Source organism: Brassica napus, chromosome C7 (assembly GCF_020379485.1).
Source record: "Brassica napus cultivar Da-Ae chromosome C7, Da-Ae, whole genome shotgun sequence".
NCBI classification, from domain to species: Eukaryota; Viridiplantae; Streptophyta; class Magnoliopsida; order Brassicales; family Brassicaceae; genus Brassica; species Brassica napus.
In genome coordinates this window covers 17,378,874-17,391,212 of record NC_063450.1, presented here as the reverse complement: position 1 = coordinate 17,391,212, position 12,339 = coordinate 17,378,874, and the positions used below count along the sequence as shown (strand labels likewise).

General features: G+C 35.6%; 2 protein-coding genes across 2 annotated transcripts; both read right to left on the bottom strand.

Annotated features, from left to right (window-relative positions):
- Positions 1–9,534: 9,534 nt before the first annotated feature.
- Positions 9,535–10,101, bottom strand: LOC106408162. Its single transcript, XM_013848982.1, has one exon. The coding sequence runs from the start codon at positions 10,099–10,101 to the stop codon at positions 9,535–9,537; it is 567 nt and encodes a 188-aa protein (XP_013704436.1).
- A 420-nt stretch (positions 10,102–10,521) lies between these two features.
- LOC106408161 lies at positions 10,522–11,751 on the bottom strand. The gene has a single exon (XM_013848981.1). It carries the CDS (start codon positions 11,749–11,751, stop codon positions 10,522–10,524), a length of 1,230 nt encoding a protein of 409 aa, XP_013704435.1.
- Between the last annotated feature and the right edge of the window lie 588 nt (positions 11,752–12,339).

Below are 12,339 nucleotides of genomic sequence, written 5' to 3'. Positions count from 1 at the left end.
GAAAATAATTATAATTGTATGATGTGAATGTCAAGCTTCTCAAATAAGATGGGATTTACTTGAACTATATGATTTGTGTGATGATGCTATTTTAAAAAGTGAAATTGGAAGTTTGGTTGATGCACTTATCTTAAGTTTTTCCTTAGTATTATTATTTGGCATGACATTTTATTTGGTATTAATATGGTAAGTAAGAAATTACAAAATAAATCCATATGTATTGATAATGCTATGAAACAAGTAGAAGGTGTGATGTCTTTAAAAAAAATAGAAATGATGGATGTATCTCTAGTAAAGTGCGTATTTGTAGAGAAAAATTGTATCGAAAGGATGAGACGGCTGATCTTATGCTGACAAGGTGTTATATAAACATAGCCTCCATAATATTTTAAAACTGAAGCATGTGTATGCCGATGTCATATTGCTAGTTATTGGGGATTTTGAAGAAATAGATAATGTTCAAGTTGAGAAAGGAGACAATGCCGAGGAAAAGAAATCTGATTTTTTGACCCATGTTCTTCATTCGGAAAAATATTTTTCAGATTCTCAATTTAATTTGATTTGGTTCTCAAACTATTTCTTCTTAAATTTTTACTCGTTTAAATCAAACATATCTGAATTGGACGGTTTGGATCTGGGTCGGTTTCAACCATTAAAGCAAAAAGAAATATAAATTGTGCAACACATGTATACTTTGTTTTAGAGCTCTATAAAAAGATTGAGTATTTTAGTTAAGCATATTTTACAGTAAATTTTTTTGTCTAATATTGGATGAGAGAGTCGAACAAAAAGCTATAAGATATGAAGCTTCTCAAATAAGATGAGATTTACTTGAACTATATGATTTGTGTGATGATGTTATTTCGAAACCGAAACTGAAAGTTTGGTTGATGCACTTGAGAATTTTGAGTTTTGCCTTAGTATTATTATTTAGCATAACATTTTATTTGGTATTAACATGGTAATTAGGAAATTACAAGGAGAGACATAGCATACACATGCTTCAGTTTAAAAATATTAGGGAGCCTATGTTTATATAACACCTTGTCAGCATAAGATCAGCCGTCTCATCCTTTCGGTACAATTTTTCTCTACAAATATGCACTTTACTAGAGCTACATCCATCATTTCTAAAAAAAAATTAAAAGACATCACACCTTCTACTTGTTTCATAGTATTATCAACACATATGGATTTATCTTGTAATTCTTACTTACCATGTTAATACCAAATAAAATGTCATCCCAAATAATAATACTAAGGCAAAACTCAAGATAAGTGCATCAACCAAACTTCCAGTTTCACTTTTTGAAATAGCATCATCACACAAATCATATAGTTCAAGTAAATCTCATCTTATTTGAGAAGCTTGATATATTCACATCATACGGTTATACTTATTTTCTTTTGATGACACACATCAGAGGCGTATGTTGCTAGGTTTTTGATGATTCTTCTCCACATTTTTTTCTCAGAGTACACAAAGAATATGCCTTTAGATGGTAAGATAGTAACTGTTTGTATACATATTATATTATCTTAACTTTTTTTAAAAAAATTGATATTATCTATCCTAAAATTTTTATTTGCATCACATAAACGTACTATTTTATTATTTGTATACATATTTCATTATGTAGATACATTCAATATTACAGAGCTAGTGGGATTAAGTATATTAAACGGACCAACTCTGGTTCAAGCTATACTCCGTCCCGATGAGGCATATTCTGAAACTTACACACATTGTGAGATTCACCCTTCTTTGATATTGGGCGTTTGTGCTTCGATTATACACTTTCGCGACCATAACCAGGTTTTCATCACCACAAAATCTCCTCATAATATATATATACACACTAAATATAGCTCAAATAAAATTGGATCTGAACCGGGCCGGAAAGATCTGAGCCGGTACAACAAAGGTTGTAACATTAGGTCCAAAGTTGGCGAAAAAGAAGGTTAACGAGTACATGACAACGAATCCGATTCGGTTCTCCTAGTGAGTCCAGTGGTCGTAAGGAATAGCTAGAGCAAACATAAAGACCGTCATGAAGAAGAATCCCATCAGCTGTATAGCAAATCTTCCAATGACTTCGATGAACGTAATTTAATATACTTATTAGTGATCTAGCTTACAATGTAGAGCCCATATTTAGAACGTAATCCTCTGTTCGTCGCCGTCGCCGGTAAGCTTATTTCCTGATTCTCGGATGAAAGTCTCTAGCTAGCAGAGAATTTGTTTGCAATCGGAAACCCTATCGCTAACTTGTTTGCAAACCCTAAACCCTAAACACACAATCTCTATGCTTAAGCTTCGATCCGGATACTCTGTTTGATTTGCTTTGTTTATTTTGTGGTGATTGTGTGCTTTTCATGTTCTGATTTGTTCGTCCTAAGTTGATTAGCTTATTCTCGCAGCCGAAGAATTCGTTTGCAATCAGAATATGAATTTTATGTCAACTACTAAACTTCATAATTTAATATTGCTAAATTTAATCATATTGCTAGTTATTGGGGATTTTGAAGAAATAGATCATGTTCGAGTTGAGAAAGGAGACAATGCCGAGGAAAAGAAATCTGATTTTTTATCCATGTTCTTCATTCGGAAAAATCTTTTTCAGATTGTCAATTTAATTTGATTTGGTTCTCAAACTATTTCTTCTTAAATTTTTACTCGTTTAAATCAAACATATCTGAATTAGACGGTTTGGATCTGGGTCGGTTTCAACCATTTAAATAAAAAATAAATATGAATTGTGCAACACATGTACACTTTTTTTTAGAGCTCTACAAAAAGATTGAGTATTTTAGTTAAGCATATTTTACAGTAAAAAGTTTGTCTAATATTAGATGGGAGAGTCGAATAAAAAGGTATAAGATATCAAGCTTCTCAAATAAGATGAGATTTACTTGAACTATATGATTTGTGTGATGATGTTATTTCGAAACCAAAACTGGCAGTTTGGTTGATGCACTTGAGAATTTTGAGTTTTTCCTTACTATTATTAATTAGCATAACATTTTTTTGGTATTAACATAGTAAGTAAGAAATTACAAGATAAATCCATATGTATTGATAATGCTACGAAACAAGTATAAGGTGTGATGTCTTTTTACAAAATATAGGAATGATGGATGTAGCTCTATTATGAATATGGCTAAAAAGTTTGCTCATGAGATGGATATTAATGATGTATTTCCAAAAAACATTGATGTTTAGAAAAAAATAGTTCGATGAGATTGATATTAGTGAGGCAATTTAAACATCTGAAGATACTTTTAAATTTAATTATTGTTGTGGATATGACAATTACTTCATTTACTAATAGATTTGAGCAAATGAGAAAATTTGAAAATGTTTTTATTTCTTTTTCAAATATATTTGGTGAAGTTAAAGTCACTTGATAGTTGATACTAAGAGAAAATTACACTAATTTTTGTAAAACTTTCTCTTATGAATTTCTTTGGATGATTTTTTTCTCTGAATTAAAAATGTTGCATGTAAGTTTATTCGGTGAAATAATAACACCGATTTAAGTTTTTGAGTTAGTAAAAGATATGTGTTGTTATCCAAATGTTGATATTAACCATATTTTCGACAGTTGCATTAGCTCAAAAAAGTTTCTCTAAGCTATAAATATTAGATTCAATTAATGGAGATAGTGCAGTTACTGTCAGTGTTAAAAATATATTAACAAAAGAAGACATAATGTTGATTAGCTCATTAATTATACAAAAATTTGGAAAAGAGAACAAAACAACTAGTATCTTGTCCCCTTAGAATTAAAATCAAAATCTTTGTCCCTATAATATAAACAATAATGCTAATCCTATTTTGTCCTTTCTATTAATTTCGAAATACGTATATTAAAAAAGTAATGTAATTTACTCTGATTTAACTAAGAAGTAAAAAAAGAGGTGAGAGTAAAAAATCATAACATGTCGTAGACTCCAACTCTGCTTTCTCTCCAACGAAGAGGCGGCGATTAGGTTTCGTTATCAACACCATCTTCTCTGGCCGTCTTAGTTCGTCGGAGACCTTGAACTCATCGTCACATCTCTCCTTCGTCCTCCTTCTTTTTTCTCCCCTCTCTAAACACGACAGAGTAGAATCACTTTGTAATCTCCGCCGGCTACAATTGGAGTTGTTCAAGCTCGGGAGAAGCTTCTTGTCGCTGATAAAGGACGATTACCTTCACGTTATTCTTCTATTCCTCTTACTTCATCTCAGTTCCCAAAATCGTTGAGGTTAGGGTTTCGAAATCCCCTTTATGTTTTTTTTTTGTGTTGATCTTAATTTCTTTATTTGCATGTACTAGGAGAAGATTTAAGTTTTTCTACGGACGAAGAGATTGAAGTTGTTCGATTTTCATCTTGGTTTCTCTTTCCCTAAAATTGAAGGTAAGGTTTTGAGATCCCCTTTTCGATTTTTCTTTTATTTTTTTGATGTGCATGTCTTAGTAAAAGATTGAATGGAGTAAAAATCAAAATGATTCAAGTTTATTGTTTGGAATTTATTTTTTGTTGACATTTTAAGAGAACGATTATGCATTATGTTTGTGAGCGGGTTTGGTTATACTTGACTGTTTTATAGTTTATCAAAGATGAGATGGAGTTATATGTTCCTTATGTACTAGGAAGAGATTGAATTGTTTAAAAACAAATTAATTCATGTTGATGGTTTTCATTGTAGTTTGCGGTTGAGTTGATTGTGAGTTACATGCGCGATATAAAATGTTTACTAGTTTGATTGCGAGATTGAGTTATAGTTTGATTTCATTAAGGCATTACTAACGAGTTGAAGTTATTGCTTTTATGTTTTATAGGAGTGGCATACGCGTTTCCAAAACGCATACTTGAAGAAGGATTTGAGACGCAGATTGATAAGATTAACAACACGTGTAGACGTACAATTCTGGAGGAAGTGAAGGGTGTTCTCAAGGATGAGTATGAGGAAGTTTTGAAAGACCCCGTCTTCGGTCCGATTCTGGAAATCATAGACAACAAGCTCATCTACTCAGGGAAGATCATTCACAGCTTCATATGCAAGCAGCTTAAGGTTTCCAAGCTTCACGAATTGTGGTTTCTATTTGCAAAGAGGCCTCTTAGGTTTTCTGCGCAAGAATTTCATGCTGTGACCGGATTGAAGTTCAAAGATGAACCGGACATTGACTTCAATGATTGGAAGGATGATAAGGGGTTCTGGAGCAATGTGCTGAGGAAAAGTAGAAAGGTCAACTTATTCATGATACGAACGAAGCTTCTTAACGAATGCAACCAGTGGACGTATGTGGACAGGGTTAGGCTAATGTATCTGTGTATCATACATGGATTCCTCATAGCTAAGGATTCAAGAGTGTTTATCCCTCATGAATACATCCGTTTGGTGATGGATTTTGAGAAGATGAGGATGTATCCGTGTGGTCTTCACGCGTATGACGAGCTGATTGCATCAATACTCAAAGAAAGGAGAGATTTGCATCTGGAGAACAGTTACGTGTTGGATGGATTCTCCTATGCGTTTCAGATATGGGTTATGGAGGCAATCCCAGACATTGGTAGTATGGTGGGTAAAAAGATCAAAAAGAACATGACCAAAGTGAGATGTAGGAATTGGAAAGGAAGTGGGAAAGTTTCCTACACAGATATCAGCAGCCTAGAGTCCCACTTTAATAAGGTAATAATTTTTTAAAAATTATATTCGGTTCAATTAACAAACAATTGAACTTTATTGTTTGGGTTTGTTCTTGTCAGGGAGAGTTGTTCCCATTTATATCTGCTACTGGGAACAAAGATGTGGTTAATAGCAATGAGTTCTATAGGGAAGATGAGAAGAAAGATGAACGAATTGGTCGTATTGTTACTCTGCTCAATGCCAAACAAGATTGGACGGAATTCGTATGAGAAGTCGAGGCTTTGCCTCCAACTGTGGAGCTTTCTGATTCAGAAGAGGATGGAGAGAATGTTGAAGTCGAAGATGTCACAGATACACATGTAGAGGAACCGGCTGTTGTTGCAAGAAGGGGCAAGCGTAATGAAAACTGCTTTGTCAACGGGCGGCTGAACATAACAGTGGTATCTCCAGTGGAATGAAAACTTTCATTGAAGGTTTGTTCACCTCGTCTTTCAACTCTTTCAAGGAGGTGGTGCAGAATGACATCTAAGAGCGTTTTGAGAAGGTCCAGAAAGAGATGGCTGAGTTCAAGCAAGCGATGTCACAGATTCCGGGTCCTTCTGATACAATGGGGAAAAACAGCGCATCTGAGATTCCTTGTCCTTCAGCAACAATGGGGAAAGACCAAGACAAATCATCACAGAGTCTGTGTCCTGCAGCAACAAAGGAAAAAGGCAAAGGCAAGGTTGATGAGAGTGTGGTTCCTCCTACGGTTCGTCGTAGCCCTCGGCAAGGAAGAAAGGTAACCATAAAATGAAGCTTTGTAATATGTCGGACTTTCTTTTGTTGTAATTTTCTCTTGACTCTTTTGTAATGTCATTGTTGTTTGCTTGTAATATCGGCTTGTTGGAAATCGGCTTGTAATGTATTTTGGTATGAAGTGAACTTATGACTATGACATGTTTTCTCTGTAATGTATTGTCTCTCGACTCTTTCGTTCTGTCCTTGATCACTGTTTTCGCTAATATGTTATGTTTGGTTTTATTAACATGAGATTGAAACTGAAACTGATGATATGATAGATTTTTTGAAGAATTTGTCACAATCATCTACCCATGGGGAACCTTCATAAAAAAAAAAAAGAAATGGGCACCCAAGAGTATTTACAAGACACTTTGGGGAACCTTTCTCAAGTATCACATGTTAAAGGTTTCGATCCCTCACAAAAAACGAGTGATGAAGAAGCACCTAAATGGGTTACTCCATTATCATCCTTTAAGCCTGGAGATTGGAGAACACCCACTCTCAAAGATATGGAATTACCTGAGGACCGGGTGAACGACGAGGATTACTCATTAGTGTTTGTCCCTGAGGATTCATGGGCCAAACTGATTCATTGGTGCTCAACTACTAAACAGTAAGTTTATGGAGTACCTTTATGTTCTAAATTGAACAAATTTTTAATTATATGTTGCATCTCAGGCACCTTAAAATTGGACCTTCTATGTACACAACTGAGTTAGCAGAACGTGTTATGGGACCTGCAGTGCGGCTGAACAATCATGTAAGTTTTACATTACTTTGCACGCCTACTTACTGTTTTTCTTCTTTAGCAACACGCCAACTCACTCTGTTTGTATCATAATTTATAGGAAATTGATGCTATGCTCTTCTTATTTCGCGAGAGGACTTCTTTGCGACGATGGAATCCATCGAAAGTAGCCTTCATGAGCTGCATATTCAGTAATCAATTGAAGAACTCTTACATAGAGTTCAAGAAAGACAGAAAAAAATTTAGGGTTGAAGGACTGCTCCACCAGTACGGAATTGGTGAACTTCCTGCACACGGACGAACAAGACTAGTGTGAGATCTTGATGTCAATCGTATGTATGTGCCTCTTCTTGTGAATGGTAACCACTGGATCTCTTTATGTGTCAACTTTGTTACTCGTTCAATAGAGGTTTTTGACTGTGGGGGGACTGAAACACAACAAGGACTTGGAGCCATTTGCCCATCTCATCCCTAGAATTGTCAAAGCTGTGCAGTCTTCAGAGAAGAGAGGATTTATCGTCAAGCCCTATGATGTCACTTACGCTCCAATGCCCTTATTCCTAAACAAGACTAGCAGATATTGTGGAGTATATGCGTTGAAGCACCTTGAAGCACATCTTCTAGGCATGGACTTAACGTTGGTGAATGACGACAACATTCGTGAAGCTCGCCAGAAGATTGCTTATGACCTATGGGAAGCTGCTAATGATCCTGAGCTTATTTCGAGAATGGGAAAATTTATTCCTCGAAAGGCTACAACTTCTCCTACGGTTGAGATTTTATAATGTTATTTTCACTATGACTTGTTTAGCAAGTAGGTTGTTGTTGACTTGACTCTTTTAGTTACTCTTATATGACTCGTAACTAGCATTGGTTTGCATCTCTTATTTAGCATTGGATTTGAGTCTCTTATTTAGCATTGGATTTCATGCACGATAACAAACAAAGGCATACATGATATAAATCAAAATGGTCTTATTTGACTCTCTTATTAAAGGCTGTTGTAGGAAACAAAATTTTTTAAAATAAAAATGGAGATTGGGGGCATCGAACACGTCACCTGGGTATTTATAACTCCAACATAAACCACTGCACTACTTGAAAAATTGAGATTAGCGGCAAGAAATGAATCTAAATAGTGTACTCTTGAAGGCTATATTGTAGGAAAAAATGCTATATTGTAGGAAAAAGTGGTTTTACTAAAAATGAAGATGGGGGGCATCGAAGACTTCACCTCGGTAATTATACCTACAACATAAACCACTGCACTACTTGAAACTATTGACATAAGCGGCTGATTATAAAATTAAATAAAGTGAATCTAAACTAAGCTATACAACATATCAACCCCTAACCATACCCTAAATGAATCTAAACTAAGCCATACAACATATCAACCCCTAACGATACCCTAAATGAATCTAAACTAAGCCATACAACATATCAATCCCTAACTATACCCTAAGTGAAACTAAACTGGAGCCATACACGATCTAACCTAACTAGGCTACAAATCTTAATAGTCAATACAAATCTTATGACTATCAAAACACATACAAGTAGACCCTAAAACCCGATTAACAGTAGTGGTTTGCCCTAAACATAAACTTATATAACACCAATGACCAGAAACCCTACTTATTTCATCGTTTATTTCTCCTCTCCGTCTTTCTATCCTTCTCAAAAACCGATCATGACTAACAATGGAGGGATTCCTTCCAGATGCTGGGGTGGGAAGGGGATTGTCACTTATGTTTCAAAAACAGAGGAGAACCCATACAGAAGATTCTTCCGATGTGAGATTGGTTTACAGGTAATTCTGATAAATTATGACTTTTAATTCTTCTATGTTCCAATTGACGTTTTTGTGTTTCGATTCAGAGAAAGAAAGAAAAACATCTTTTTAAGTGGGTTGACGAGGCTCTGCTTGATGAAATAGAAAGGATGCATGAGCAACAGTCGATAATGGCCGAAGAAATTGAAGATTTGAGAAGTTCCTTGGAAAAGACAGTAGAGAAAGTGGTTATCAAGCATAAGAAGTCAGAAGATGTATGACTAATTGGATCCATTCCCATTATTTTATGTCTCTGTTCTAAATTCGATTGATCTTGTAATTGTTTTCTGGATCTAGCTACTTTGTCAAAGATCGAATCAATTTGGTATTCAGTTGTGTTGTCAATTTATGGATCAATGGATCAAATCTTAACGTTAAACTAAAAACTTGCATAAAACGAAGCAAATACTGGAAACATGCACAAAACATAAAACATAATTGGTCTTGAAAAAACAAAGTTTGACATAAAACAAAGATAATATTAAAAAAAAACTCAGAAAAGTAGCTTGCATAGACCGAATGGCTTGAATCCTATATTGCTCTATCACATGTTGACCGGTTGTGACCTTCAATACCACATCGACTGCATTTACGATGTTTAGAGCTTTGAGTTCCTTGTGACGAACAGATCTTGTCTTCAACTTTCTCGTACCTACGTTTCTTTCTGCGACCTGCAGCTCTTCTAGTTTCTGGAGGAAGGACTTTCGCTTGTTGTACGTGAGATGGGACAATCCATACATCTTCCGGGACACTAATAGGATTTATGCTTTCCTCATAAATCGATCTCCATGAAGCAGTGGTGTACATGTCGTATGTGAGAGTGTGTGCTTGTATGCCTGCGCTGAAAGCTGCTTTTATGGCGTGTCTGCATGGGATTTTCATCAGATCGAATTTCCCACATGAACATGTGCGTCTGACCAAGTCGACCATACATTCAAAAGTGTCACCTCGAACCAAAAACATGTCATCGCTAACTGGGAAAACCTGAAACTTCTTACCCTTCTCAATCCTTCGATCAATCTTCTTCTCTGCAGCAACGGTCAGTGGCTGTTTATGCTTAGAACTTAAAGTTCTACGTTTGAAAAACCATCGAGTCATAATTTCCCTTATGCTGTCCAACAAAGGTATAACTGGAAACTCTCTTGGCGAACGCAAAGCATAATTTATTGATTCTACCTGTAACCCGGAAATTGACAACGAGCCCACTTTCTCACATCAGCTTGTATTAGATAGTTTCCAATTGCAGGACTAATTGAGAAAATTACAGTGAATTACTTCTTAAAATCAGCAACTCGGTAAGCTTTAGAAGCCTTTGCAACCAAACCAGCGATACATTTATCCTTGAAATATGTAACAACATTGTTCAGCAAGTGGTGAATACAAATTCCATGATGAGAATGCGGATACACTTTTGCAAGAGCTTTAGCAAGTGAAGTATTCATGTCAAACACAAAAGCTAAACTCTGATCATCAGCAATGACAACATTAAGTTATCTCATAAACCATTCCCACGAGCGGTCATTCTCTGAGTCCAACTCCAAATGCAATAGGATATAAGTTCGAGTTTTCATCCAAAGCAGTAGCAACCAGTAATACTCCTTTGTATTTGCTCTTCAAAAAAGTTTCATCCACAACAATAACTTTCCGAAGACCAGCATAAAAACCGCGAATAGACTGACCATATGAGATGAAGAGGAATCTGAATCTCCCAGTGCTATCAGTTTCATAAAATGTGTGTGATCTTGGATTAGCTTCCTTCATCATGTGCAAGTATTTGAGAACTTTTTCATAACCCTTCTCCAGAATGCCTCTCACAACCTTTATTGCATACTCACGTGCCTCCCAAGCTAAAGAGTAGGATATCTCAACTCCATGATCATTATGCATAAACTGGATGATATCATTAGGTTTCGGCCCTTCCTTGACACTTTCGTACTTATGCATGATAAGACTACCAACTGTTTTTGAGGAAGCTGTCCGAACAGAGTGGTTCCTTGATGATGGAGCACATGAATGATCAGCCACATACTTTTTGATGATAAAATATGAAGAACTTGTTAATCCCTCTGTGCGAACACGCCAGCGGCAATCATCATCCGCGCAACAAACGTACCAAACTCTTTTATCCGTTTTGCCAACCTTGTAGTCGAAATTATGTTTCATTGCGCATATTTCCATTGTTACCTGCAAAGCTGTTTTGCTAGTAAAATGTTGACCCTTCTTTACAACATCAACCAGAGAAAAACAGACAGACCTTCCATTGATCATATCTTTCTCACACTTGCTTTCATCATCACTTTCATCTATCTTCGCATCTTCTGCTTCAAGCTCGGCTTCACCATCAATATCATCTGAAACTTCACACGACATACCCACTTCCTCTCTGTTAGGCGACTCAGCAGGCTCTTCATTCAAGTTAAATCCAGCCTTAGATCGAATACACACACATAACCGCGTTGAAGCTTTGGTCTTCACGTATGTAAGAAAATTTTTGAGTTGCCGATCATTGGTGATGAAAACAGGGGGTGAGTCGAGGCCAATCACCAAATCGGAAGGTAAATAACTCATCTCGATATTGACCAAGTTTACATCGGTTCCAAAGTCCTCACAAACCATAACTCTTAGGTTGTCAAAGGTTTTGCTTGTGTTCAAAGTAAGTAATTTGCCTCCTTTTTCTTCATCAACAAGAAACTTCCATCCTTTTGTTTTGGACGATCTCCAAAAACCAGAATAGGCATAGATGTGCATATTCTCACGTTAGATTGACAAAAGTTTGGAGAAACTATGAAAAAGAGATGAAGCTCCACGATTTGTTGATCCAAATCGTGGCTGGGAACGGAGAAACTAAAATTTAGGGAAGGAGATTTAAAAAAAGAAATAAAAAATATTTAATAGATTTAGGGAATATTTTCTAACCGTTTTTTCCTAGATTTTAGGATTATGTTTAAAATCTAGTAGAAATTACATTCTACGAAAGGTAGAATAAAGATGAGGTGGTAGATATGTATGTAAAATTTAAAGACATCACACCTTCTACTTGTTTCATAGTATTATCAACACATATGGATTTATCTTGTAATTCTTACTTACCATGTTAATACCAAATAAAATGTCATCCCAGATAATAATACTAAGGCAAAACTCAAGATAAGTGCATCAACCAAACTTCCAGTTTCACTTTTTGAAATAGCATCATCACACAAATCATATAGTTCAAGTAAATCTCATCTTATTTGAGAAGCTTGATATATTCACATCATACGGTTATACTTATTTTCTTTTGATGACACACATCAGAGGCGTCTGTTGCTAGGTTTTTGATGATTCTTCTCCACA